The following is a 26,806-nucleotide window of genomic DNA, read 5'->3' on the forward strand; positions in this document are numbered from 1 at the left end:
GATTTTCAAGTGTCAAAAATTACCATACATAACTCTGTAACATGCACATGTTTTATTTGTCAAAAAGTAATGTCTCGTGGGTCAGCCTCGTTAAAAATCCCAGGAAATCTGTCAAGAAGCAATCCACTGTGACGGTATGACTCCATTTACGCTATGCAAATCATATAGTTTTCTTAATACTTGTAAGGATTCACTTCTGCAGGGACTACTCGTCTGCTTGAAGTTAAGCATGTGCTTACTTGTATTTCTGAGCTGGGCATGGAGTGCTCACAGCTTTGAGCAGTCAGCCCTTACACAATAGCATGCATTTTCCGAGAGGAGGGTTCTGCTGAAGTGTTACCCTGTGCGGCTCCTTTTGCTAATGGTGTTAGGTCATGAACAAGTAGCAGCATATACAGAGACCTTGCTTGGTGTGGTTTAGGTTTCCACTTGCGATTACGACTATTTATACGATCGCTACTGGTATTTATACTTAAAGCAGTACGTTTAGTGCCTTTCTTGCAGATGAAATTAGCTGATACATTTTAACTGCAAACACTTTATTTTTGGGATGTTGAATTTTGGGTGTTTTGACTTAAGAGAATTTCAGTGTTCTTTTTAAACCTAATCAGTAACAAGAAAGCATCAGCTCATGCGCATGCATGTTGCACTCGACACAAGGGGACTTTCAGAGCAGCACGAAAGTCATGCGTTCACGCTCTGTAGTGAAACACGGAGGCGTGGTTCACAGCAGCGCTCAGAAGACAGAACCCATGGTTTCATACCTCTGACCAGAGGGACAGGCCCAAAATAACCACAGCACATCTTAGTCAATGCTTCTTGGCAAAAAGGAACTTAAGCAATGGTTTCCTCCAAGCACCAGCCTCCCTGGTGCGGACTCCTTCCACATGCGCTCGAATTTGGGATAACTCCAACCCGGTCCTCCCAAGAAAGCAAGCCCCGAGCTGCTGGGCTGCAACAGGACACGATGTCTCACAGACACTTGCACCTCTGATGTCACCTCTAATGTTTTTAAAGAAACTTTGAATACATTCAAGGTGAATTTAATAACCTCCTGTTATCCAGAAAAGGCAAAGTACAGAAAAAATAAAGATCTCACCTGCACTTGTATCTATTATGGTCAACTCATGTTAACAGAATGTTTTGCTTTAATACTTGACTTACATTAATACCTCACATTATTACACGTATGAAGCCAAATATGACGCTAACTTAGTTGCTTACAACCTCAAACCTTACTCCCAATACACATTCCAATAAATTTATTCTGTAAAAACAATACATTTTTTTGTTTTCTTTTTGTTTCGTTTTTTGTTTTTTTGTTGTGTTTTTTTTTTTTTAAGTTTTTTACAGTAAACTTGTCAACTACAAACCTTGAATACGCAAAAGATGTTCCAAGGACAAGCATAACAAGGATTGATAAAACCAGACTAAATATGTTTTCACAATAAAAGCTGGCATAAAAATAAATAAAAATCTCTATTATCACAATAGCAACAATAATGTACACAGAATAATGGATTTGGAATGCTTACTTACTAGTCTAGTTCTATTTCCAAAAGGAAAAAAAAGCCAGAATGACAGCATCCTTTTTAAGCCTTTCATTAATTAAAATCGATGTTTTCTTTTGGTTTCCCATAGGGTTCTATATCACAGTAAGCTTAAAAGTGGAAAGCATCCAAATGAATGATCTCAAATTGTGTTGGCATTGGAAAAAATCCTTGTATTAATCTAAAGAAACACAAAAAGACTTTCACTAACTTCACATATAGGAACTAAGTCAGATAGTGTACATTACATCATGATTTTGAGAAGTATTAAGAGTATAACTAGCTAGGTACTTCTAGTAAGGAAAGGTATTTTATTACATTATTGAACTTTGCGGTGATCTCAACGGAAAAAAGATTTTTTTCTTTCATGTTGTAAACTGATCAAAACCCAAGAAAGCATGGATATAGGGAAATTTAAAATTATGTCTGTGGGTGGAAGATATTGTAGCACTGTATGGAAGGGACTCGCTGCCAAGATTTACTTGCTTTTTTAAAGAATGCTGATATAGAATGATATAATTTGGAGTTACACCTTTTCTGTTTAGAAAAGGGATCTCAAACATGTTCAAGTATGCGATATCTTCATAAACCTCAGCCACTGGTAAAGGGCAACTTCATGCAACCAAATAATATGAAAATCAAAACGCAACCCTTAGAAAAAAGGGTAAAATGTCATTTCTGCAAACACAACTGATAGGAATGTGAATAATGTGCATACAAACTGGGATGCTGTTGATGATACTAATGAACAGGTGTGATGACTCATATCAAATCCAAGAATATGAGACAACCAAACATGTAACCTTCTTGTGTTTTCCCTTAATATTCAGCAGTCATTATGTTGGTTAAGTCTGAAAGAGAGAAAGAGAGAAAGAAAAAGAAAATCACATTTAATGTACAAAAAAGCTTGCTGTAACAAACTTGATGTAATTAATGTCTGATTCCTACACTTCAAAGCTGCCGGCACAAAGAGCTGCCTGGTCTCTTCAAACAGAATGCTTGGCTTTTTTTTTTCTGGAGAAAACTGCTTGTGTTTCATCAACTAAACACACCACTGGAAAAGACTGAAGAACACTGTTTAAACATGTAGGGCTTTATTCAAATGAGCAACTCAAGCTGCATATGCGGGTTGTTTTTCTTTTTCCCCAGTCACTTAATTCTAAATCTGGCAGTACACACAAGCAGATGTTGCATTTTTCCCGTCGCCCAGGTCACTGATCGCCTCATGCAGGAGCTCGGGCGCTGCTGTATTCCTGAATGCCTTGTGATGAGAACGCCCTTTGGTTCCAGCAAACGAACACTTCACAGGCACAAAGAAAGATAAACACTTCTCACAGCTAACGTGTCTGAATGTTACTTCTGAAAGGGAAATAGTTTGGCTTGGAGTTCACCGCAAAGAGACAACAGAAAAGGAAGAAACTCCCACTTCAAGACTGAGTCAAGGTCAGTTCTTGCTTCCACTGACACTAACAGGAACAGGATCAGGCTGTCCCCGTGCCATCCTGGCAAGCATCTCCAAGTCCGTTTCTTCACATTAAAGAGAGAGAGCTAAACTCACTTGCAGGCACAGGAACACACTACTTTTGTCCAACAACACGAAGACACACGGTGCTACTTGACTACCTAGCCCTGAGCAAGACCTTCCTTCTCCTTGTAAAGAATTGAGGACATTAATGCTTGTCCACCCACACCCTGACAGACGGAAAAAAACACAAAGCAGAAGCAGTACAAAGGCACCGCTAATGTATTTGGTTGATCATCCAAGAAAAAAATCAACATCAAGAAATAATGGACATTGGGCGACAGGTTAAATCCACCGGGGATGATGGAACTTTCATTTTACACAGGATCCGTAAGAGAATATAAGATACTTTAACATTCCTGCGCAGTTTGCTGCCCAAGCTCTCTCCCACTCTGGCCCATCATCCCTGCTGTGTGTGATGCCATGGCTAGAGCAGAATACACTTTTCTGCTCAAGAGGATAAGAGCATTCCAGTGCCCACTGGGATCTCAGCCTGGTGGCTGCTCCTCTGAACTGTGGGCTCTGTTACTTCACTGTGGTTCTCCTGTCCTACAACAAGGGGTTTGCAAACTACTGCAGTGCAAGCAGTAAGTAATGCACTTTCCAAGTGTGAGGTCCTGGTATACCCTCACTCACACATGATAAGTTGTTACTGCAAAATGCTCACACACGTAACGATGGCTCACTGGCAGTGGCCTGAGCCCTGCCTGCCCTGGAGAAGTGCAATGACATAGCTCATCCCGAGCACCATGTGTCCAGGACCTCTCTCCTCTTTAAGACTCAATGAGATTGTGCTTATAGACGCTTTGGAGACATGGCTGGGAGTTTTCACTGCCATTTCTCTTCCCTTCAGAAGGAGGTGCAGACACCCATTAGGGCAACTCCAAATGATTAGTCAGTCAGACAGCGCCTTCAACCAAAGTTCCTAGTGACAGCTGCTAGCCAGCCCTGGTAGGCTGAATGGGTGCTGAAACAGTTTGTCCCTGCGGCATTGCTGCCAGCTCCAGCACGGAAAGCCGTCCTTTTGCACTATTAAAGCTTTGCACTTATTAACAACTATGCCCCACTGGGCTAATGCCAGCAGGCTGCGTAGCACCCTGCTCACGTGGCATGCTGCGAATATTATCAGTTCCACTACCCACTGTCTCACTGATGTGTCTGCTGGGCCACGGTGCAGCACAGGAGGGAGAACAAAGAGCCAGGTACGCAAACCATGCTCTAGGACTTCAGCAATTTGCAGCACCCTCTTCTATCACGACACACACAGTGTGCCCTGTGCACGCTCCCAGCTGTTCCAGAAGCCAGCAGTGCTCCTCCCTCCATGCATGCAGCCCATGGGATGTGGGGCTGCATGGGAGCACCTGGATCTCTCCTGGCTCCTTCATCCAGCACGGCAGCGTGTCTGCTGGGCTCCCGTGTCAGCTGCTGAACGAGGATGTGGCACAGCTGAGCAGTTTCCACGGTCTCCATGGTTTCAGTTCTCTTCAGAAACAAATCCCCTCACATCATCTTTGTTTGAACACATCGCTCAGCTTCCCTGTAAGGCACAGTGCAAAGTGTGCTGCACTGGCCTGTGCTGCTGCACACAGAAGAAACAGCACAGAATATGGATGATGCAAGCAAGAGACTTCAGCCATCAATAAAATTGAACCTGGAGCTATAACAGAAGGACTGAGCATAAAGAGAACAGAGAACAGAAATAAGCCCCCAAATTTACTTTTTTTTTTTTGGCACTGAAAATTCCTCCTTTAGCAGTATGTGGCAACTCAGCCATCCTGTTCTCTCACTGGACGGGCCGAAGGTTAATTATTTACTTGCTCTTCATGACTGCTGTTATTCCATGTTGGTTTGAGGTCAAAACAATTACAAGATTCGATGCAGACAGACACAAAGAGTACATTTCATCTGTACCAGCTGCTTGAACCTCAGCTTGCATTCAGCCATTTCTGTTGCTCCTGAGTTGCCTCCCATTGCCCCACTGAGCAGTGCTGCTCTCTGGGGCGGTACGAAGGCAGCAGACATGGCACACCTTTACACCAGCGGCTGGCAGCCTGCCACTATTTCGTTTTTGCACAGATATTTTCACTGTGCATTTTTACCTAAGTTATCTCCTTTGGAGGGGTAGATTTTAACTTACTTAAAAGGAGTGCACATTGTATTTTAGCTCTCTGGCAGAATGCCCACATAATGCTTTCACACTGAACAGAACCCTAAATGCCATGCGTTTAACACTGATAAAACCCCCAAGCTGCTGTGTAGCCTGACCCACGTTATTCTTGGGAAGAAAAAAGAGGAAGAACCAAAGCAACAGCTCAAAACCACATCGGAAAGCCACAGTGAACCTGCATTTCTCAGGCCAGCACGGCTGTAACGCTTTTCTTTTAAAACAGTAAACGGAATTGTTGCTACCCCACAAGAACATCACAGCAAAAAATATGTCTTGGACACAGGCTGTTTTAAATGTGTTCTCCCAATTGCAATAGTATCAGATGGCAGTAATTTTGGAGCAGATTTTGATCCCCTTGTTTATGTTGGCAAGCAGTTGCCGCCACAAATAGATCCAACGCCTCCCATGTTAGTAACTGATTGTCGGCGTGAGTAAAAAGACCGGAGCCCTTTATCCCACTTTAATATTCTGGCCATAGCAGGAGCAAAAACCCAAACCAAACAACACGCATATTTAATTTCCAACTAACCTAGCATTTTTAAAGACTCGGTAAAATAATTCACCTCCTGAAAAGCAGCCGTGGGCATCACGGCATTACACAGCCTTATACAGGCAGGCATGCACCAACACAATGCCTCACTTATCACGACAGTATCTGGACTAGCAAATAAAACAGCAAATGCCTAAAGAAAAAAGAACCCCTATGTGCTGGCTTGACAGTCAAATACTTCCTTATGGGTTAGAGACTACAGTCAGGAGTCTGGGTCATTATACAGGTATCCAGAGCAGTGAAAATAAAAGCAATTGAGGTGGTCAGTTCTAACACCTCAGGGGTATGCCAGCCAAGAACCAAACACAGAGGTCACAAGCGATTTAATGGCGGAATGTAAATATGTTGCCATAAATTCACCGATTTGTGAGCTAATGCTGTACCCTATAGAGGAAGCAATACAGAGCCATGGATCCCTTTCCATGGGAATATTCTGTTCATGGCCTGTTTCAGAAAAGCCAGCACCATTCAGTATTTAACAGCAGAGGACTGTCATGGGGACTGTGTCTTGACTGAGCAAGCTCTGGGGTGGGCTGCCTTACTTCATGTATAGTTAGTGCACTAGTATTAGACAGTAAAACACAGAGGTTTGTATCTTTCTGTTGAAGGAATAGGACACACAGTGCAGTGAGGGCAAGAGCCTGAGCTACAGGCAGTGGTGGTGAGCGCAATTACAGCTGGGCACGAGGCTGCCCACATCTCTGAGGAGTGTCTGCAGACCTCAAGGACGGGACAGAAACTAAAAGATAAGAAGAGATAAGGAAAGAAAGCAGTTTTATCAACTCCAGGGATAAAAAAAACATCACAAGACGAGCCCTTGAAAAGTATGAAATTGGCTGAAAAAAAATCATCATAGCATTGGAAGTACTTTTATTTGCTCTGAGCTTTGAGTCCTTAGGAAGCCATCACTGCCACTTCTGAGCTTTCCTCTACCACCCGGAGGTCAGGCATTTCATTAACAAAGGGCAGGTGAAGGTGCTGCCGCAATGGTTTGGTTCCAGTTAACCCTGCAGGAAGATCCCCAGGACGCTGAGGGTACAGGTGTGACTGAGACACAGAGTTCCCCTGACTCAGAGAGGGAGGCTGCCTGCAGCCGGAGGGCCAGGCCTTACCAAGCACAACCACTCCCTCACCGTTACGGCAAGATCTGCTCATGCCCCTCAGCCCCTGCAGGGCTCCACGTCCCCACAGCTCCCACTGAGCAGCATCCCCCCACGCCACCAGCCCCGGCGGTGTAACCAGCAGAAGGAAGCAGCTCTCTGCTCGAGACGGAGCCCCGAATTCATCCTTTTCTTTCCTCTGCGCCTTACCCATTCTTTCCACACGCCTTTTGCCTGCACCCCCGTCCATTTTTGCTTGCTCTTGGCGCCATCTGATGGTGGATGAGCCCCTCTGGCCGGCAGCTTATGCTGCTGCCTTCACAGAATCGCAGGGCTTGGAAGGGACCTCAAGAGATCATGAGATCCCACCCCCTGCTAGAGCAGGTTCCCTACAACAGGTTGCACAGGTTGGCGTCCAGACAGGTCTTGAATATCTCCATAGATGGAGATTCCACCACCTCCCTGGGCAGCCTGTTCCAGTGCTCCGTCACCCTAACCGTAAAGAAGTTCTTCCACATGTTTGTATGGAACTTCCAGTGTTCAAGTTTTAGGCCATTGCTCCTTGTCCTACCACTGCATACCACCAAGAAGAGCCTGGCCTCATCCATTTGCCTTCCACCCCCTCAGGCCAACGCTCTCCTCACAAGCCCAGAACAACTGTGCTTTTGTTCGCCCTGGATGTGCTTCTGAATTCATGGCTGCAAACCACAGGACTGTACTCCAGCCCTGAAGCGTCCGAGCTCTAGTTAAAGACTGGCTGCTCCTGTGTGGGGTCGGCCTGGGCGCTGGGGCTGCAGCACAGCTCCTCACGTGGGTCTGGCAGTGTTTGCTGCGAGCGTCTCTGCAGGGGTGGTGCTGGCAGGAAGGACATGGCGACTGTGACTGTGTTTCAGCACTGAAATAGCTGCAGTCTGGAAAACACTGTGGAGCAGCATGACATCCTGGCACGCTGGGCTCTACCTCCCAGCAGCGACAAGAAAGCCACGTCCAAAGGCAGAGCTATATGAATATCCCCAGCCATAGAGCCAGCGTACGGTGGGACTTTTCAGCCACTTAATCCGTGGCTGACCTAACTCAGGAAGCATTTGGTTCTTACACGGAGAACATGCCCGGAGTTCACAGCCATCCTCTGTCCCTGCTACAAACGCGGGAAACAAAGCAGACCTCCCGAACCTCTTGCCAGCTCAGACGGCCACCACAGATGTTTTTTTCACACAAATACCTCTTTGAAGACAGGAAGGTGCACTGTGTTCGCTGGCCAGAACGCAGCCAACGCAGAGCAGGCCTGGCAGCCCCTATCTCTCAGATTGTGTGAGTGAGGTGCTGGGCCAGCACAGCCCGGTGTGGGGTCTCCTGTGCCAGCCTCTGGTTTTCCAGGGAGAATGGCAGAGGGTCCTGAGCCCGTGGGCCGCACACCAAAGTCTTCACAAGGCAAAGAGCCACAAGCCTGATGCTCTGCACCTCAGAGAGACACCGGGACAGGAAGCTCTGGGAGGAGTCTTAAGCACGAGATGACAGCGGCTCCCCAGAGGCTGTTTTGTGAGAAAGGGCTGAGGCTGAGCATGCAGCCGGGTGCTAAGGCATCTCAGCAACGCCAGAAGAGAGCCTGTGCTGGCGGGCTGCCTCCCACACCTGGGAACCCGTGTCACTCAGCAGCTCTGGTGACAGCCCAGCTCGGCTTCTGGCCACGTGGCACAGCCTTGGCAGGGGAACCGCTCAAGAACTGGTTCTGAGAGGAGCAGTAAGTGCTGAAGCACGGAGGCTTGTGTTGCTCCGAAGGCACAGAAATAGTGCTGGTTGTGAAAGCGATGATTAACCAATCCCCGTGCCAATACCTCGTGCAGCAGCCTTCCTCTCTATTGCATGGTCATGACAGAATAATACTGACACGAACACACAACTGACATAAACACACAAGGAGAGTGTCTGAAGCTGCATACGATGATAGATACACTATATACATAATTACATATACATACACATAAAAATGTAAATATATGCTATTGCATATGGTAGCCTGTACACCCTCTCCTTGGAGGGTCATATCCCAAGGCAGGGTCTGCCCTAAAATCCGCAATATGCAGAGATTGTAAGGTGCACAAGAGTCCTCATGAATTCTAAAGAAGTCTCTGGGATTGTTCAGCTTTTAAGCAAGTATGAAAGGATAAGCAGGCTCCCAGTGTTCAGTAAGGCAAAACGCATCGTGCAAATAGTCTGATCCTGCTCTCACATCAGTTTTGCATCATTGCAGCTCATGGTTCTCAGGAGTTACTCTCAGCTGACATCCATGCAAGTGCTGGAACAAAAATAGTGCTTATAGTATCTTTTCTCTTTCAGTCATTTCCCTAGGGCAAAATTCGGATGGGTAGAGGGACCGGCCCCACATTTCTGTTCTAGACACGTTCTGACCGCTGAGACAATGCAGAAGGATCTGCACGTGGTATGCACAGGTCACTGCAGCACAGCGCCTTTCACCCCTAACTTCAGAGCCCTCTGGGAGCAAATTGCACGTAAAGAGAAATATACTAATGAAAGATTACCCCTTCACTGGTTTTCTGCAAATCTGAAGAAGTGTTTCTTGTGTCATTGCCTGCGTCCCCAGCATCAGAGCTGCTCTTATTTTCTTCCTCTTTGCAGTCCTTATCATCTTCATCTCCAGGAGATTTCCGTGACTGCTTGGAGGATTTCTAAAATGATCAACAACAAAGTTTTAAAGCAACAACTGAGCTTCAGCCTTAGAAAGACACTTTTATAACGTATCTGCAATGCAGATCTGTCTGATCATGTGGTTCACTGTTCAAGGTGTATATTGGGAAGGATATGTGGGGTGAAAGCAGTTGGAGTTACTGACATCAGTGAAGCAAAAAGATATTCTGTGTTCAACACAGGTTGGCAGCACAGCTGACTGTAAGACAGACACAGTAATAGGAGATGGGTATTAGCGTCGGGTCACCTGTAGGTTTTATTAGTTAATGAAACAGATGGTGCCAGCTTGACAAAAGTTTTGATTAAACACAGAGATGTAAAATGAGAATAACATTAGCAGAACTGCTTTCCATACTTTTTTAGTGCTGTCAGCTTTAATAAATTAACATTAAAGCCATGTGGAACCAATATATCTTTCCTGCTCCCTTTATGTTATGCAATTCTACAGTACAAAAGGATAAACTGTGGCATTAAGCCACCATTTTCCTAATCCTCTGTTTGCCCAGAGTCTTCTGGAGAGAAGATGGTAGACCAGACCTGAATTCCTAATGTAAAACACACAAAGAGGGCGAAATTACTTACAACATTTTGTTCAGCAGATGAACCACAAAAGCCCCTGCTCCTCCCCAAATTAAGCCTGGATCATATTGTTTGCTTGCTTCTTTTCATTTCAATTATTTTTCACTTTCAGAAGAATAACATGAATGTGAATGAATGTGACTGCCAGACCTTACACAATTTTCTAAGCAAAGGACAGATGTGGAGGTGGGCACAGAACTGGAAGAAGTGACTACAGCATTGCTCCCTTTCACACAGGTGTCAAGAGAAGAATGCATTTCAACCCAAAGTTGTCACCTACACAGGTGATTATACTGACCAGCCATTATAAGGCACTCTGAGACACACTGCCCTTAGCTTTCTCATCTGTGCTGTTACTTACATATTCACAGGATAGGCAGGCACTAGAATGAAAGTAATTAACTACCCTACTTCTTGCTTACAGAATTAGTTCCCAGAATCATAGAATCAATGAATGGTTTGAGTGGGAAGGGACCCTGAAACGTCATCTTGCCCAACTCCCCTGCACTGAACAGGGACACCTACAGCTGATCAGGTGCTCTGGGTCCTGTCCAGCCTGACCTGGAGTGTCTCTGGGGACGGGGCACCCACCACCTCTCTGGGCAACCTGAACAGTTCTTCCTCACTCCCCTCCTGTTGTTTTCTGTACTGCAGTATTTTACAGACAGCCACAGTAGGGGAAGCTGAGCACACCTGACCCCATGCTATCTTTTACCATGGTATCTGGGGCAGTCACACATCTCCAGGCTGGGAGAAGTAAGCTTGAATTCTTCCAGACAAGGACCAAACCTCAGCTCGTGTTTTGCAAGAGGCACACTCCTAAAGCATTTAAATTGTTCTTTATGGGGCAATAGCTATCTAACTGTATCAAACTCCTCAACTCCTTGAAAAATGTGAGAACTTCTGTCTAACTTTGCATGGATTTTCTTTCCAGCCTTTCTGAACTCTTTCCATACACCTTCTCAAAGCACGAGCACAAGAACAGGGCAGAGTATTTCAACTGCTGCTTCACCAAGGCTGTCTCAAGCAGGAAGAGCGCTTTCCCTTGCCTTGTTTGAACACCATGGCTGTGGTATTGGAATTAAACTGCTGAAGAAGGAAGGATAGACTGCCACAAGGTGCAAGATGACTTGATTATAAATGCACGTGGGTAATAATGAAAAAACTCAGAAAATAACCTTTGAAGTGTAGGATTTTTTTCGTTTTGAGCCTGCTTTTTCGTTCTTTCTTTTGCCTTTTCCATCCTCTTCTACCCGATCTCCTTCCTCCTCACTGCTGGCATCTGCTGTATTTCCTCCTTCTCCCTCAGTTTCTGATGAGCTCTGTTGCTGAATTGCCTTTAAAGTAACAACAGTGACAGCGAGTAACAATACTAACATAAATAACAAAAATATCACTAAAATCTGTTTTGTAATTGCTGTTCTGAATTAACAGAAAGCCCCAGTAATAGAGAACTCACACTTTAATCGTTCTAACAGGAAGAGCTCAGGATATTCTCGCAATTACCAAGAAAAAGGGCTGTAAGTAAAGGCAGTTTTCTCAGCCACCACTTGAAAACAGTTGTTAGATGGGACAGCACGTTCTGAAGGATTAACACAGAAACTGATCTGATAACAAAAGTGCATGGGCTGGAGACCTCTGGGCTGTTCCATGGAGAGACCTGGCAACTTTTACTTTGGGCAAATCTACGGAAACCTCTACATTTTGGCTATATCTAGGGGAGACTTATTCAGGAGAAAAGATGGCTGCTACGGGCTCCCCAAAGGGCAAGGCCTCTGTATTAGGAAAAAGCAAACACTGACCAGAAGGCTGAGAGCTCTTTGACAGCCTATCTCCCACAGTCTATTCACTAGATTTTTTTAAATCCCCAAGTGTATGCAGAACATCTGCAGGGCTGAAAATATGAAACAGGAACACAGAGGGGCAGCAGCTTGTCTGCAGGTGGTCCATATCTTTGGTTTGTAAGGGTTTGTGCTAATAATGTAATAGGCGTTCGCCATCTTCTGGAGGTGATTTCTACCTTCAAAGGACCCCATTTTTTAATGAGAAAAGTTCTCTGGCTTTATGCAGCCCACCGACCGCTCTTCTCCCTCCCACCCCAGCTGCGCTGACGTTTTCCTCCTGACATCCGACAGGGAGAGCTGTTGCACAGCAGCTATTGCCTGGGAACAGCAGCCCCAAGCTGCCTTCTCACCCCTCACAACGCTGGCAGTGGTGTCCTTTGTGCTATACGTGACCAATGTAAAAATCAAAAGTGCCGTGACCTCAAGGTCTGTGTAAAATACACTCACCTTGATATAAAAATAAACAACAGAAAGAAGAAGTTGTGTTTTTGGGGAGTAAGTAAAACCTTCCATTTTTAATTCAGCTAAACGTGCTGCAAAATCTTCCCCTTCAGCACCCCAGAATATCACAGAAAGCAAAGGGCTCTGCAGCACAATTAAAGCTCAATTTGTCACAGAGTGCAGGACCGCAGTCGTCTTTATATTACTCCAGTCACCAGCTGTGAAACTCCCTAGTTCCAGCAAAACCAGGACCTTCCACCACCACTCATACGACGTTTACATAGATAAGAAGTCTTCAAAGAAGAAAACAAGAAAGATAAGGAGGAATAGAAGTGAAACTCATTTACCTGATATCCAGTAAACTTTACTCCAGGGTTGTTTTCTATTTCCCACAGGCCTTCATTAAATCCTTTTCGTTTGTTCGACTTCCCAAACTTATCTTTATATTCTTTATATGGGAAAAGGTCTTTGGGCCCCAGGAACGCACTGCATTTTAACAAAGGTAACATACAAAAAAGGACTTAGACTCCTCCTGTTCAAATTAAAAACATTAACAGAGTAAATGTTTTTCTTATTCTTCTACCCATTCTCATTTTTTTGTTTTTCATTTTATTTATTCATTTATTTATCTGCCCACTGGCTTTGGGTTACCGCTGTGAGTCGGATTTCATGGACTGGCTCACCATCCCCATGTCTGATGTTGCAAAATCATGCTGTGTCTCTCTAGAAACAACTAAACTGAGTCTCATTTATTCTATTAACTGCTGCTGGGAACTGGCACTTGAACAGTTTATGAAAGGGATTATATGACGTCATTGCCTGCAATAGCAAGGGACCAAACCTCCAATCCTAAGCGTTACAATTCCAGAAAGGCCTAAAAATAATACTGTATGAAAAGTTGAAGCATCTAGGGAATGCCTAGAACTCAGGGGCAAAACCATACCCCTTGTACTACCGGACAGCAAAAGCAGAGGCATTGGCATTTATTGTTATCTCTACTGCCAGTTAGCCTGGCAGTTCTTCCATGGAACAAGCCCCCTGCACGCTAGGTTCTCTGCAAACACAATAAAAATGTTCTCTTTCCCAAAAATCTTATAATTTCGTATAAGCAGAAACAATGGGTGAGTATAGGCAGATGAGTAATACAAGGAAACAATGAGACAAACTGGGTGCTTGTGGCCAATTTGTTTTTCACAGCACAGCAAAGGAAGAGTTTGTGCCCTGCTGCTGCATGTCAGCTACATGCCGTACCAACCTATTTTAGGTACAGGCACCACAATGCAGGTAAAAAATAAAAAGAATGGTCATTCTTCTTTACTTAATTTACAGCACAATTCTAAGTTCTTGTATAAAACTGAAGAAAGCACCATTTTCTTTTCATTGGCTCTCGGCATCTGGCGTGCTCCCTGTGCTCTGTATCGCAGCACAAGGAGAGCTCATCCTAAGTTACATCAAAAATGGTGACGTTAAAAACATAACACAATACTTCATTCCCATGTGGAAGATTCTATGTCACCAGTGATCAGAGCTGAAGAAGTCACGTTGTCCAACACTATGATCACTGTCCCGCTTTCCTGATGATCTCTGCAATTGCAGCTAACTCTGTGCTCTCGGTTAGCACAGGGTGTGGGAGCCCATCCCTCACAACTCAGTTGTTCTCCTAACATCACTGGGAGTACAGAAGCTGCCCATTTGTGCAGGTGGGCTCCTGAGGCACAGAGATCTGCCCAGCATCAACAAGGAAAGCAGTTCTAACGCAAATAAGAAAGAGAAACCTCAGGAAACTTCCCGTAACTTACCTTAATATCTCTCAACAGTAATGTATGGAAATATTTCTACAGTCATTTGTACAGTAAACACTGAAAATTCATCCACATCTCTGAAATACATTCATTGCCACTGGGAGGGTGTAACAGTTTCTACTGCTCTGTTATAAAACTCAAGAGCTGCAATCTACAGCTCATTATTAACAGTGAGCCTTCCTCAATGACTGTGATAATAACTACAGAACGCTTTCCTGTTTCAGATGTTGCAGTAAGATCATGGACTAATGAACTACAAAACAAAAGAGATTAGCACTTTGGGGTTCATTCATTCAGAATAATAGCAGTCAGATTTTTTTTCTCAAGAAAAATGTTTAAAATTTCATTTTGGTTTCTGATTTTGAGGCACCATAAGTTTGTTTTTTGTTTATCTTTTCCTCTTTTTAGATAATTTCATGATGGCAGTACTACATCACAACATATAAAACCATCAGATTGTTTCATTACAGCAGCAGCAGGAAATATTTGAAGTAGAAGCTATTTTGATTGTGCAGAAACTATCCTTAAAGGTCCTAAAAATGAAACATGATGCATGAGCTGGGGACCTTATTATGTTCTGGAATAACTGTAAAACTCAAAAGAAAACAAAAAAAATTGAGTATAACTTCAGACCTCTATAACTGAATTTAAAATGTGATCAGAATTTCATTTTTTCATGTTTCTTTTCTTAAAATTTCCAAAAAGCATGTTCCTTGCAATTAGGAAAGCTTTAAAATGTAAATATTACATGCCAAATGGAAATGGTGTTTTTTTTTAAGCTAACTCAGATTCTGTTTAAAATAGACCAGAGGCTGGTTCAATTACAATGCGGAACTCTGCACTTCGTAGCAATTACTATGAGACCTAACTTCCCCTCTCTGTTCTGATCCCTTTCTCTCCCTACGAGGTCAGACAGCTCTGTTCTTCCATCACTTGTGAGAGCTCCATCCCACAATATCCCCAGCACAAATCTCAAAGGAATGCATATATTTCAAAGCTATGTGAGGACTGCGTGAGACTCCAGGGTCTGCTTCCTTTCATTTAACTGACTACTGAGCTCTCATCCAGGGCAGGAACCCAAACATGTCTGAATCCAACAGCCCGATCCCTGCTATCATGTACACCTACCTTCAGGTTATACTCTGGTACGTTAACACAAACGAGCTAGGCTCGTATGACCTATCTCTAGACTCCCAATGGCTTCAGTTAGGATTTGTTCCAATAAAACCAGTGGAGGCAACTTCAACTGAAGTGGAAGAAGACATTTTCAATGGAAAAGATCTTGTTTGTTCACTTACGTTTCATGAGTCCCAAAAAAGAAGATGGGATATTTATTTGCTGGAGGCTTCACGGCTCCTTCAGGGAGTTCATCAATCTGTGAGACAGAAATGGACACAGCATTACTCCCAACTGTGGAGTCTCGTGGCAGAGCCCCTGCCCAGCTGTGACAGAAACACTTTGGAGAGACACCAGAAGACCAGCGGGCAGACAAAGTTTTGATGATTTCATGAGCCTTGTAATACATGAAGGCAATAAAATAAAGTCTGCTGAATTTAAGTGTTAAACTCGGATGCTGCCTCCTCAAAGGCACAGAAGCCTGGAGGGTAATTTGTCCGTCTCACTGGGCAACCTAAATAACTCCAACAATAAGTGGGGACCAGATGGCATCTTGGAGACTCTAGAGCAGCAACACCAGCCCATCTCACACCGGTGGTGACGGTGGCACTTGGTGTGGAATGCACAATGCACTCCAGGGAAGAGGCTCCAGCACTCTCCTTCCCCTGGAGTCCTAACACCTGCTTTTGGCCATTCCCCTGCCCCTCCATCTTGGCCAGCTCAAAGTTTTCAGTCTCCTGCAACAGAAGAGCAGAGCCCAGGTGCCTACCCACATGAACCAGAAACACAGTGCAGCTTTAAATAACACAGGGCCCAATAGTGGGCATGGTGGTGATGAGCTGATGGTTGGACTGGATGATCTTAGCAGACTTTCCAACCTTAATGATTCTGTGATTCTATAATCTGGGAGATCTTTTCCAACCTTGATGATTCTAAGGCAGAGCCTGTCTTACCAGAAATGATGCCTCTGGGCATATGTGATCATCTAAAATGAGGCATCCAGAGAACTCTGGCTGGGAAGAGAGAGCCCAGTGAACCTAAAAATCTATAGGGCAACACTACAGAGCAGGTAAGCAGCTTGCTGCCTGTGTCTTAAGCAATTCAGTATGAACTCAAGCATACAGAATCCTGCCAAATGTCACTGGAACTGAAAGCAAGGTGCTGACATACCAGTGCCATAAGAAATCTGCTCTTCAGTGCAGCCAGGAGATGCAACCTGCCTGTTTTCACTCAGGAGGCCAGGCCCACATGTGCTCTCCTTCTCTATTCCAGCCAAAGAACCCCAAACACCGAATTCTTGTTGATTAATAAACACCAGATTGTTTTCAAAGGATGTTCTACTTCACTGTAAAGCATCTGCTGGCTACACAGCTCTCAAAGGACTCTGAGCTCTGACACTAATTCAGGTCCTTTTGGTCTTCCTGAAAGGACATCAGTAGGGGACAGAGCCACGTTTGGAACATCGCAGGGCTTCTTTCTGCAAAAGAAATGGGTGCTCATCTTCTAGGCCTAAGTGGAGCATTCTCTGAAATTATGCCTAAACTGGGGGATGGATGAGACCTCCAGACCATGCTCTGCAGCCAGGGGCACAGCAGTGCCGGCACTCTTCTTTTATTTAAGAGAGCTAACGAACTGATAAATAAGAGGAGAATGCGCTACTCATATGCACACAAAGGGAAGATACACGCTGTTGGAAGATGCAGGCTTGCATTCAGTTCTTGTTTAGCTGTGGGTAAGAAGGCACACAAACAACACAACCAGCTGTTTGAGGGCCTCCTCATCACTGGGAATACAGGAAAATGATTGCCGAAGATATTTTTCCAGAACTCATTATTTTCTGACATTCACTATTTGTTTTTAAGTAAGTGCCCATAATGTGATTATTTGCTCAATAATTCATTATTTAAATGCAGTTACTAAACCGTAACAGCAAGAGAAAGTATGATGGGGAAAACACTGCAACTCACTTTACAAACTGATAGCAAGTCAGGGAGATAATATGTCTCACTCCACAACACATCATATGCTGCTTGATGCTACGCTTTGGAGCAACAAAGGCTGTGCTGGCACTTTACCAAGCTCTGGGGTAATACACCTCGACTGTCAGCACCACAGCCATCCTCCTCTGCGCCGTGATAAGGATGATGTCCAGAGATGAGAGCCCAGAAAAACGTGGGCTCCGGTGACTGAGATAAACAACGTCTGCTGGGACAAGGCAGAGGATCTCTTTGGTTGCTTGAAATGTGGAGCTGGCTCCAGGCTGCATTACAGAACAGTGCAGTCCAGTTACTGCCTCAGCGCTTTAAGGCTTTCTCGGGAAATAATGCTAGCAGCTGTAAATGATCAGTAACGCAGAGGAATGAAGACACGCTTAGCAGGGAATGCTGACCAGAAGGGAATGGGGATCTTACATCACACATCGTGCTGCACTCCAAGGCAGTAAGGATCTTCTTCTAAGCAGCACCCCAGGGCAGTTAAGCCCCTTGTCATATTCCCAGCAGCTCACACTGCTGGCTAAGGAGCAGCACCAGACAGGGTAAGGGATGCACACGCATCTGTCACGCACCTCTCACCTGCTCCCCATGTCATGGCATACTCCTTTGTTCATCTGAGTGCCCCTCTGACTGGGTATCACTGCAGGAAGCCATAAGAAACTTTCCATAGCTTTTGGAAGTTGGCATACAAGTACACATACACAGTACCAATCTGCAGTAAACAGCTCAAGGACAGGCTGCGAATGCCCTCACTCAAACGTTTCACTGCTGAGGTCAGGACTTCTCCTGCCTTTGCTGGTTTTGCTGCGAGCCTCCCAGCTCTCGGGCTTATCTCTCTTGTACTATAATGGGGTCAAATATGAAGCAGTGGTGATGTCTTACAGGCAGTTACATCTGTGACAAAAACTTCAGGGAATTTAGAGAAGGATGAGACTCTCTCTGCCATTTGGGAAGACCTCTTCCACCAGCTGTAAATGAGGGAGCAGGAGATGCGAGCTTTGTGCACTCTCTCCATTCCCAGCACTGCACCTCAGCCCCCTGTGAATGGTGAGGCTCTAAGTGCTTATTTAGCTGCAGAACAGCCCCAGCACTCCTTGGTGATTGCCGCCGTTTTGTTGTAATGGGAAGCAAGCAGTACAAGCAACCATACTGCAGCCCCCTGCTGTTGCACTCGGTCACAAATTATTCCCATCCTACAAGATGCTTTGGTTAAATATGCTGAAGATTTGGAGCTGATATTTTTCCCCGTATCAGCAAGATCAAAGGCAGAGAGGGAGGGAGGGAGGGAGGGAGGGAGAGAAAGAGCGCGGGTGCGTGAGCATACGGGTGAGGGAAGCATCGCTGCTTGGAACCGGGAACAAAAGAGATGAGTGCACCCGTGCTGGGGCGCAGTGCTGTAGTCACAGAAACCTCTCTAATGACTACACCAGCAGTCTGCTGGGGAGCCAGGCTGCTGCTGCATTTTGCTGCTGGAAGGAAGCAAACAGATTCTATAACCTGCATCCAAAGAGCAGAGCAGCAGGCTGCAGCTCGCTGCCATGGATGCGGGGAGAGCAGCGCATGGCGTGCAAATCTGATACGTGCAGCAGCAGCAACATCATGGGCAGCCGCTTCCATTATGGCTAAAATTAACGCAGGTGGTTTCGGATTTCGAGTTTTATCCCCTTTCCTCCCATTGCTGTCATCTGCTTAATGAATCACAATCGCTTTCTTTTTGCACAGCCTCAGCAGAGCTGCACTTCCCAGCGTTTGTTTGCCAACCAAGCAGCAGAGCTTTAAAGATGTAACTGTGCTTTTTCACTCAGTAAACAAATGCCAGGCTTCTAGGGTCAGGAATGCTGAACAGAAAATGCAGCCTGGACCTCTCAGCCCAGGGCAGGGCTTTATGAAACAGTGTTGCTAGGGGCTACCAGCACGGAAGCAAGAAATCTGCCTGCCTACATTGTGGTGTGCAGGCTAGGATGTATAAGCAGCCTGAATATGTTGCTCTCGGCGGTGCTGAGTAATTGCTGACCTCTCAGGTAGTGCTCCTGGCCTGCTCTCGGCCTGGCTTCGGCAGTCTTCCCACTGCTCATGCCGGCTCAGGGGCAGAGGGGCTCAGCCGGGGAGCACGGGCTGCAGCTGCAGCCCTACAGCCCCAGCACTGAGCTGCCCCCCAGGAACAGCAGGGCTCCCCGGCCGCAAACCATCCCCTGCGGGATGAGGCAGGCAGATCTGCTCCCTGGGAGGGCTGGTGCTGGAGCAGAGGGGGCTGCAGCCCCTCCTGGGTGTTCTGCTCTGCAGAGCTCTGCGTTCCCTGCAAAATGGGAAACATGTCTCTCTGACAGAGCTGCAAGCCGTGTCTGTGCGCCTACAGAAAGAAGCTTCCTGCGGAGGCTTACGTTACTGCAGCAGCCAGGGCAGAAGCAGCGCTGCCCGGCACAGCCAAGGGCATCCCAGGTCCATCCCCTGTCGCTTTGAGGGACAGCAGGGGACAGCAGGGCTGCCCAAAACCTCCGTCCTGCAGATATTCTGCCAGTCAGAAGTATGAATTCCAGGCTGCTGGGATGGCTCCTGGACCAGAACAGTTCCCAGATCCTGATCCATTACGGTCCAGCACAATTCTACACTGAAAAAACCCCGCACAGTATGCAAAAATATCCATCAGGTCCACATGCACAAACAAGAAAGCTTTACTGCGGCATGCAGAGATGCTTATGTGGGCACTGCAACCACAAGAACAAGTCCTTTTCTTTTGCAAAACGAGAGAACTAAAACTGCAGAGCAGTAATCACTGATTGTTTTGACATGCTGTAAATGCCTCTGATTGGCAAAAGTACACAGAAGCATTGCAGAGATCTGTATCTCCCACTGAAATCCCTGGAGTCCCTGCACAGCAGTCAGGCAAAGGCCTATAGAATTTTTGCTGGAAAGTGGTTCAAGCTGCTTATTATTGCCCAACACATGCAAGCAGCTTGATCTTCTGCAGTTAGATTACTAGCAAAGCTCTAAATGGTTAAGAGCGATACTCTTCAGAATGCATATTACAATAGGATATTTTGTGTTTCAACAACGTGTCATTTTTATTCACGTGGATTTAATATACTTTTCAATAGCTGATGCTACTGGGAGTCAGCAGCACGGTGGTATCTTTTCTAAACCACTGTTTAAAATACTGCTCTGTAAAAATGTAAAAAAAATATTTCTTTCTTCCCAAAGGATCCTAAAATTTAAATAATACCAATGATAATTAAAAATATATATAATCCAACCTTCTCCAAACTAAAAACCAGGACTCATATCTTGTAGTATGGAAGTGAACAGCTAAAGCTGGTTGGAGACTGCAGAATGTTGCCCTCCTTTATCAGGACTAGATGGTATTTGAAGCAGAGCACAGCTCTCTCCCTGACGTACATCACATACTAGAACTCCGAGTGCGGAATGCTGGCATATGCACTTTTTCACCCATTAAAAAAGATAACCCTGTGAAGGGTGAGACTAGAAGCAGAATCCAGCTTAATAAGGTGGAATAGCACAGCTACAAAAGTAAAAATTAAGAAAGTCTCTGGGCATGGAAGAGTGCCACCAGCAAAAACAAAAAGCAAAACATGATTAAAAACAGCAGAGCATCCTTTTGAGCACTGCTGAAAATGGCTGAAGGGGATCCTGCAGACAGCCAGAAATGACAATATAAAGACATCAATCCTTTTTTTCTGTGCATGCTCAGGACCTCAATGAGATAGAAGACAATGAAGGGTTAGCTGGAGCCCAAACAATGCTGGCAGGCAGTGTCTCGCTAGGAAAGAAGAGCAGTCCTGCAGCTGAGTTCTGCCCCTTTACATCCCTAATTAGCAGCATATTTTTAAGACAGAAAGTTGAAATACACTTTCTGCAGAGCTGCTTTCATCTTCAGTATGAAAATGGGGCCAAAGCTTAGTTCTGCATGACTAGTACCTGTACGCACGGCTTTGTAGGTAACAGATGTGTTGGTGTGATTCAAGGCATCTGCAAGCTTTCAGGGCTGGAGGATGGTGATGCTGGAGGAGGCTCAGCAGATACAAACCCTCTGCCACTGGCCTCTGGGATGACCTCGGCCACGTTGCTGCTCCCCTTCGCTCACTACAAATGGGGACAATGGCACTTCCTACCAAGCACCTGAGGCGCACCGATGAGAAGCTAGGTGTTACCAAGAGAAGACATTTTCAGCTGGGTCAGACGAGGATTTCAGGTCACCAAGCTGTAATCCTCCCAGTGCCCACACACCAAAGTTAGGCTATTGCAAAACTGCTCCATTTTCTCCAAATGAAATGTTTCCCTGCCACTTGTAGTGAAGCAATAGAGCTAATACTGGGAGGCTGTTTTTTTTTTGCAGTCTGTTTCCTAAGGAAGTGAAAGGATGTGATCACACAATTATCAGTCAGACCCTTACTGGTAACAACTCCGGCCAAGTTGGCCACATCAGACAGAAGAGGGAAGGCCAAAGGGCTACTAAGCACCCCTATGTTTTGTGACAAACAAGCTGTCCATCGGAGGACAGACAGACAAGGAGTCGATACGCTGAGAGACAGCTTGCAGAGCAAGCTGAGCTGCAGTGCTAGCCAGCAGGGAGCCCACACAAAGGTGCGCCACAGAAAAATAATCTTCTTAAGTTTCACGGCTCACAAAATTACTTTTTACTTGTGAAGAGGTGGTGAGAGGCTGCTCATTCTCCACAAACATTGCCAGTCCCGAGGCATGTCGCATTTACTTCTGATTACCTTTAAGCATAAGCACGGTGAAGTTTGATTCTCCTTTGTCTGAATTACTCCTCAGTTACCAAACTAGTCTGCAACGTGCATCCACCCGAGCAAACCGCTGCTCTCACTAACTCCACACAGAAGTGCTTTCTGATGACAACATTTGGTTATTCTACTTTATCATCTTACTACAAATATTTTTGCCTTGAAATATTAAAAGATTGCAAGAAACGCGCGTACAATGATGTGTTTGGAAGACACGCAGCAAATAAGAACTAATTAAGCAGTCAAGACAGAACAAATGAGAAACTGTCAGGGCTGAACATGCACAAGCACCAAATTTTTCTCTTGCCACCCTCTCCTGGTAAGCCAAAAGGACACGAACATCACACCATTTTCCTCCCCAAAATGCCCAGTGCATTCTGCCCCTGTCACATCAGATCTGCTGGAAGGGACGGATGAATAATGGTTTAAGAACACACAAGGCTGAGGAATATTTTTAGGCCTTCAATGTGTACGCTGGAATTTTACTATTTCATTCATGTTTGTTTTTAAGGAAAAATGTGGTATTCTTGAGAAAGGACATTTTGCCCCGTCAGTTTGCCCACAACCTTCCCAACCAGATGCAGCATGCTCAGGGCACTGACATTTGCTCAGATAACACTAACAAATTTGGTACTTGAGGCCCATTGGCTCCACACGCCCAATGCTTGGTTTTTCCCTGCTCAAGCTGCTACTGAAAGAAGTGTTGCTGGTCCTTACACTCACTTTGGCATGCTTAAAGACAAAAGGTGAGCACCATTCTGGAGGGCTGCAATCTCCCCAGTTCAGCTGGCTGCATTTACTATTTCTTTTCCTATGCACTTCCACACAGTCTCCGTTAAGAAGGTTAGAATGGCACAAAATTTCAGGCTGAAGAATACTGAGAGCTCAGGTGCAAGATCTGGGCCAGCTTCCCACACAAGGTACACAAAGCCCTGTTGACACTACGGCTCGTGTTTAGAATTGTATAGAGTAAGGAAACGTGACCGATGCAAACTGAAAATACAAACCTGCAGCTTATGGAGGGTGGACACAAAGATCTGAGAGACGAAGAAGGGAACAGCCTGCCTCACCCGCCACGGCAAGGTGCCAGCCTTGGCACTTGGGAGGCTGCAGCCACCTGGGCCTCTGGGAACAGCGAGCCTTCCTCCTCCGGGACCTGTTTTGTTAGCTGTAGTCACAGCTAGCGAGTATAAATAACATCAGGGGACCACAGCAAACCTTGTTGCTGTGACTCTTCAGCAGTATGAAGGTCTGAGTCTGGATTTTAGGGCTGTGGGATGAACAGCAATCACCAAATACCATCGGCATCCAGGCCCAATTATTCTGATGTGCAAATCCCATGTACAACAACATGTAGTCAGTCTAGGGAGAATGAGAAACCATGAAAACTAACTGCAAGCCAATGAAACAGAGTGATCTGCAATTATTTCTCATTCCAAGTCAGGCTTTCCTGCTAACCCTGCTGACAAACTGCAGATTCGTACCTGCTGAAGAGCTCAGAGTTTGTACACAGCCTCAGGTCACTGTAAGCTGAGCAACTGTCCGCAAGCAGCTGTTTTCACTACTGCCCCAGCCTCAACCTCCACTATGGCACAACCAGACCGATGGAGCTGGCACGCTGTTTTGCTGCAGAGCAGCTCCTGCCACCTGGTCGCTGAAACCACTGCTTTGTTTGACGAGATCCACGCACTCACAGTGGTCTCTGTGGAGCAGTCAGACCCCACTTGGGTGTATTTCCAAGGCTTCCTTTGATCCCCTGCTGTCACTGCAGTGTCAGATATGTTCTTTGCAAAGAGCCTCCAACTCAGTGAAACTCTCAGGAATGTTAATCTGCCTGTCTGAAGAGAGTTAGGAATGAGTTTTTCCAGGCCAAGTCATACTCCTTCCACCTGCCTGTTTCTCTGTGCCCATGACCTCCAGATGACAGTTCTCATTTAGCCTTCATTTAGTTTTGATCAAAAATTGTTATGTTATTTAAATTTACTTAGATACAGCTGAAAAGACTAACAACTGTATTTATCAAAACAAACATTTACCTCAGAACAAAACAACCCTCAAGCAACAGCCTACGGGAATAAAACTCCTTACATAAAATATTCAAAGCACTCCAGTATGTACATATGGACTTAGGAACTTAAATCCCAATTACTAAACCATTTTAGAAGAAAAAATCACTCAAATATAATAATAAACAAATGGAAATGATGTATTTTTTTAGAGTTGTAAATGACATTAGCATCAGAGGCAAGTGGAATAGATCAACATGGCAGTGGCCAGTGCTAGGGTGGCACACCCACTGTTCTAAAAATATACTTATTTAATAATTTCAGATCAGAAACACTAAGTGTGGGTTTTAATCATGTGAGTACTCTGATTTAGACCTTAATTTATAAGTTTTTATCTTGAAGTTGCTGATGAACACAATCCATGAACACGATCTATCTACAAAACCCAGCGACTCAGCCCAGTAGTGTTACAGAAGTTACAAAGTTCACTCCAGACCCAGCTTTCTTCCCAGAGCATCCCATTTTCTGTCCTTCCTTCTCCAAGCACCACAAAGGGCTTCTGGCCACCGCTCTGCCCCACTCCTGTAGCTGACCTTGAGGCGGTAACCAGAGGATTAATTTAAAAGGAGCAATGACTTCACAAGAACACATGCTGTCAAGGGGTAAACTGCTTGTGTGGAACTGTAATAGCTGTTTCCTGCATACATTAATATTAACTTAAAAAAATATATAGTCTGTACCTCTAAATTTGGAGGACCATTCATACTGCACAAGGAAGCTGAGCGTTTTCCATTGGCAGCTCAGTACAAAACCACCATATTTTAAATCAGGTTACCATTTTGTTTTATAAAGCAGCTGTAAAGAAATTACATATTTTGGACTCGTTTTGTACAAGCAACTAGGAAAAGGTGATTACATAGCAGAGAGAACTTGGTGAATGAGACACATATCCGGATCTGGGAAGGACATCTGGGAACACCAAACATATAGATTTATGCTGGGATCCAGATACAGGGTTTACATACACTTCCTACAAATCAATGCCCTCCAACCACACAGCTTTCAGTCAATATTCAAAATTTTAACTTGAAGCGTTGCTTGCTTCTACTTCTTAATGCATTGGTGCTGGCATGCGACATGTCCAAGCCGTCTTGCACAACCAGTTGTAGCTCACAACGCTCGTACGTCTCATCCTGCAGACCCCCAGCTCCACCTCACACAACGGCAGCCCCTTCCAGCCCACTCGTCCTGCAGGCAGAGGACTCTGGGTGCGGACATGGCTCTGACATTCCTGTTATGACACCAGGTCAAGTGCATTGCCACCTCTGACAAACGAGTAAACCAACATTTCATCTAGCAGCAAGTGTTTCAGGAGAAGTAAAAGCCTCTCATTAAAAAATTGCTCCCCTCGCTCCTGCATCTGCTGAGGAAGCTGGTGTTCTTCTTAACATATTGCCACTAAAATCTTTATTATTATGAGCTTCTAGAAATGTAACAGTGAGGAGCTTGATCCTGCAGCACAGCTGGGCACACAATTTGGCAGCACAAACAAAGCCTTCGCCTTTGTGTGATCGGGTCCCATCCAGCACAATAACACAGCAATTACACACACAGGTGAACCCACTCATTTGTAAGGCAGCAGACGGCATAAAACATCTTGCAATAGATAAGGAGAAAACAGTCACAGCATTTTAATGCTTCAGAGCCCTGTCTGACAACTGTGTCTTCTCTAATCTGTGTTCATCTCTTAACATGGAACTCTCATCATTTCACCAGTTCAAAAAAGCTGCACAGAAAACTGACCTGCTCCCTTAATGACATCAGGAAGCCGCAAAGCAGAGTTTCTCAAACAAATGTGGAGAAAACAAAATATTAACAGACAGGACAGGCTTATTACTGGAGACATATCGCTGCAGACATTAAAATTCTAGCCACGAGGCTTAATAACTTTATGCTACCTTCCTCTAAAGGCTGCGACAGAAATACTGAGTGTGACAAAGAAAAATAAAGCTCGCACAAGAGGGAGATTTTGAAAAATAACTCCTGATAAAAAGCAGCAAAAGGGAATACCTGAGAATGCAAACATATGTGAGTCACCTGATCCAGGCTCCATACGAAAGGAATTATCTGTGGAGTTTGGTGCACCGCTAATATCTTACAAAAGCCCTGGTATTTGGAGAGGCACTGCAGTGAGGAATGTCATCTTTTATTTTTTTTCCCTCAGTGAGATGAATGCCTGCCTTCTCCCCCAGGCGATGGTGTTTCTGCAGGCAGGGTACCACACATGTAAGCGGTTTTATTGAAATCAAGGGATCTTTATGCAGTTGAACTCTTTTGCTCGCTTTGGGACACGGTCTTTCGAGAACACAACTATTAGGAAAAGCATTTTCCTTCTGCTATTCTGCAGCAACCAGGGCAGTCACCATCCAGCCTCGCAGCTGGTTCTGCATGGGGCTGCTCCTGAAATGCAGCCATCAGCAGGGCGAGCTGGGGTGAGAGCAGGGTACTGGCGCGGTGCTAAGCTCACAGCAACCTCCATCGTGCAAACACTTCCACATGCAGCTAATCCTGAGTGAACGCCGCCTAATTGGATTCCAGACAACACTGTCTCATGAAGTCCTTGCAGAAATACAAATGTACATGGAGTCAGGTGGAAAGAGGGACATCTG

The 26,806-nt window shown here is 45.2% G+C and overlaps 1 protein-coding gene across 1 annotated transcript in view; it reads right to left on the reverse strand.

Moving 5' to 3' along the window:
* The window catches only part of HDGFL3 (HDGF like 3), a 36,696-nt gene continuing 9,927 nt past the window's right edge, over positions 38-26,806 (reverse strand). Inside the window, exons 2-6 of the mRNA XM_021407060.1 lie at positions 15,560-15,636; positions 12,807-12,945; positions 11,353-11,511; positions 9,430-9,576; positions 38-2,401 (exon numbers count right to left, since the gene is read on the reverse strand). Of these exons, the coding sequence (XP_021262735.1) occupies positions 2,396-2,401; positions 9,430-9,576; positions 11,353-11,511; positions 12,807-12,945; positions 15,560-15,636 (528 nt within the window). The 3' untranslated portion in view covers positions 38-2,395. The remainder of the gene's footprint in view (positions 2,402-9,429; positions 9,577-11,352; positions 11,512-12,806; positions 12,946-15,559; positions 15,637-26,806) is intronic.

The sequence above is a fragment of the Numida meleagris genome, chromosome 9 (genome assembly GCF_002078875.1).
Source record: "Numida meleagris isolate 19003 breed g44 Domestic line chromosome 9, NumMel1.0, whole genome shotgun sequence".
In the NCBI taxonomy this organism is placed as follows: domain Eukaryota; kingdom Metazoa; phylum Chordata; class Aves; order Galliformes; family Numididae; genus Numida; species Numida meleagris.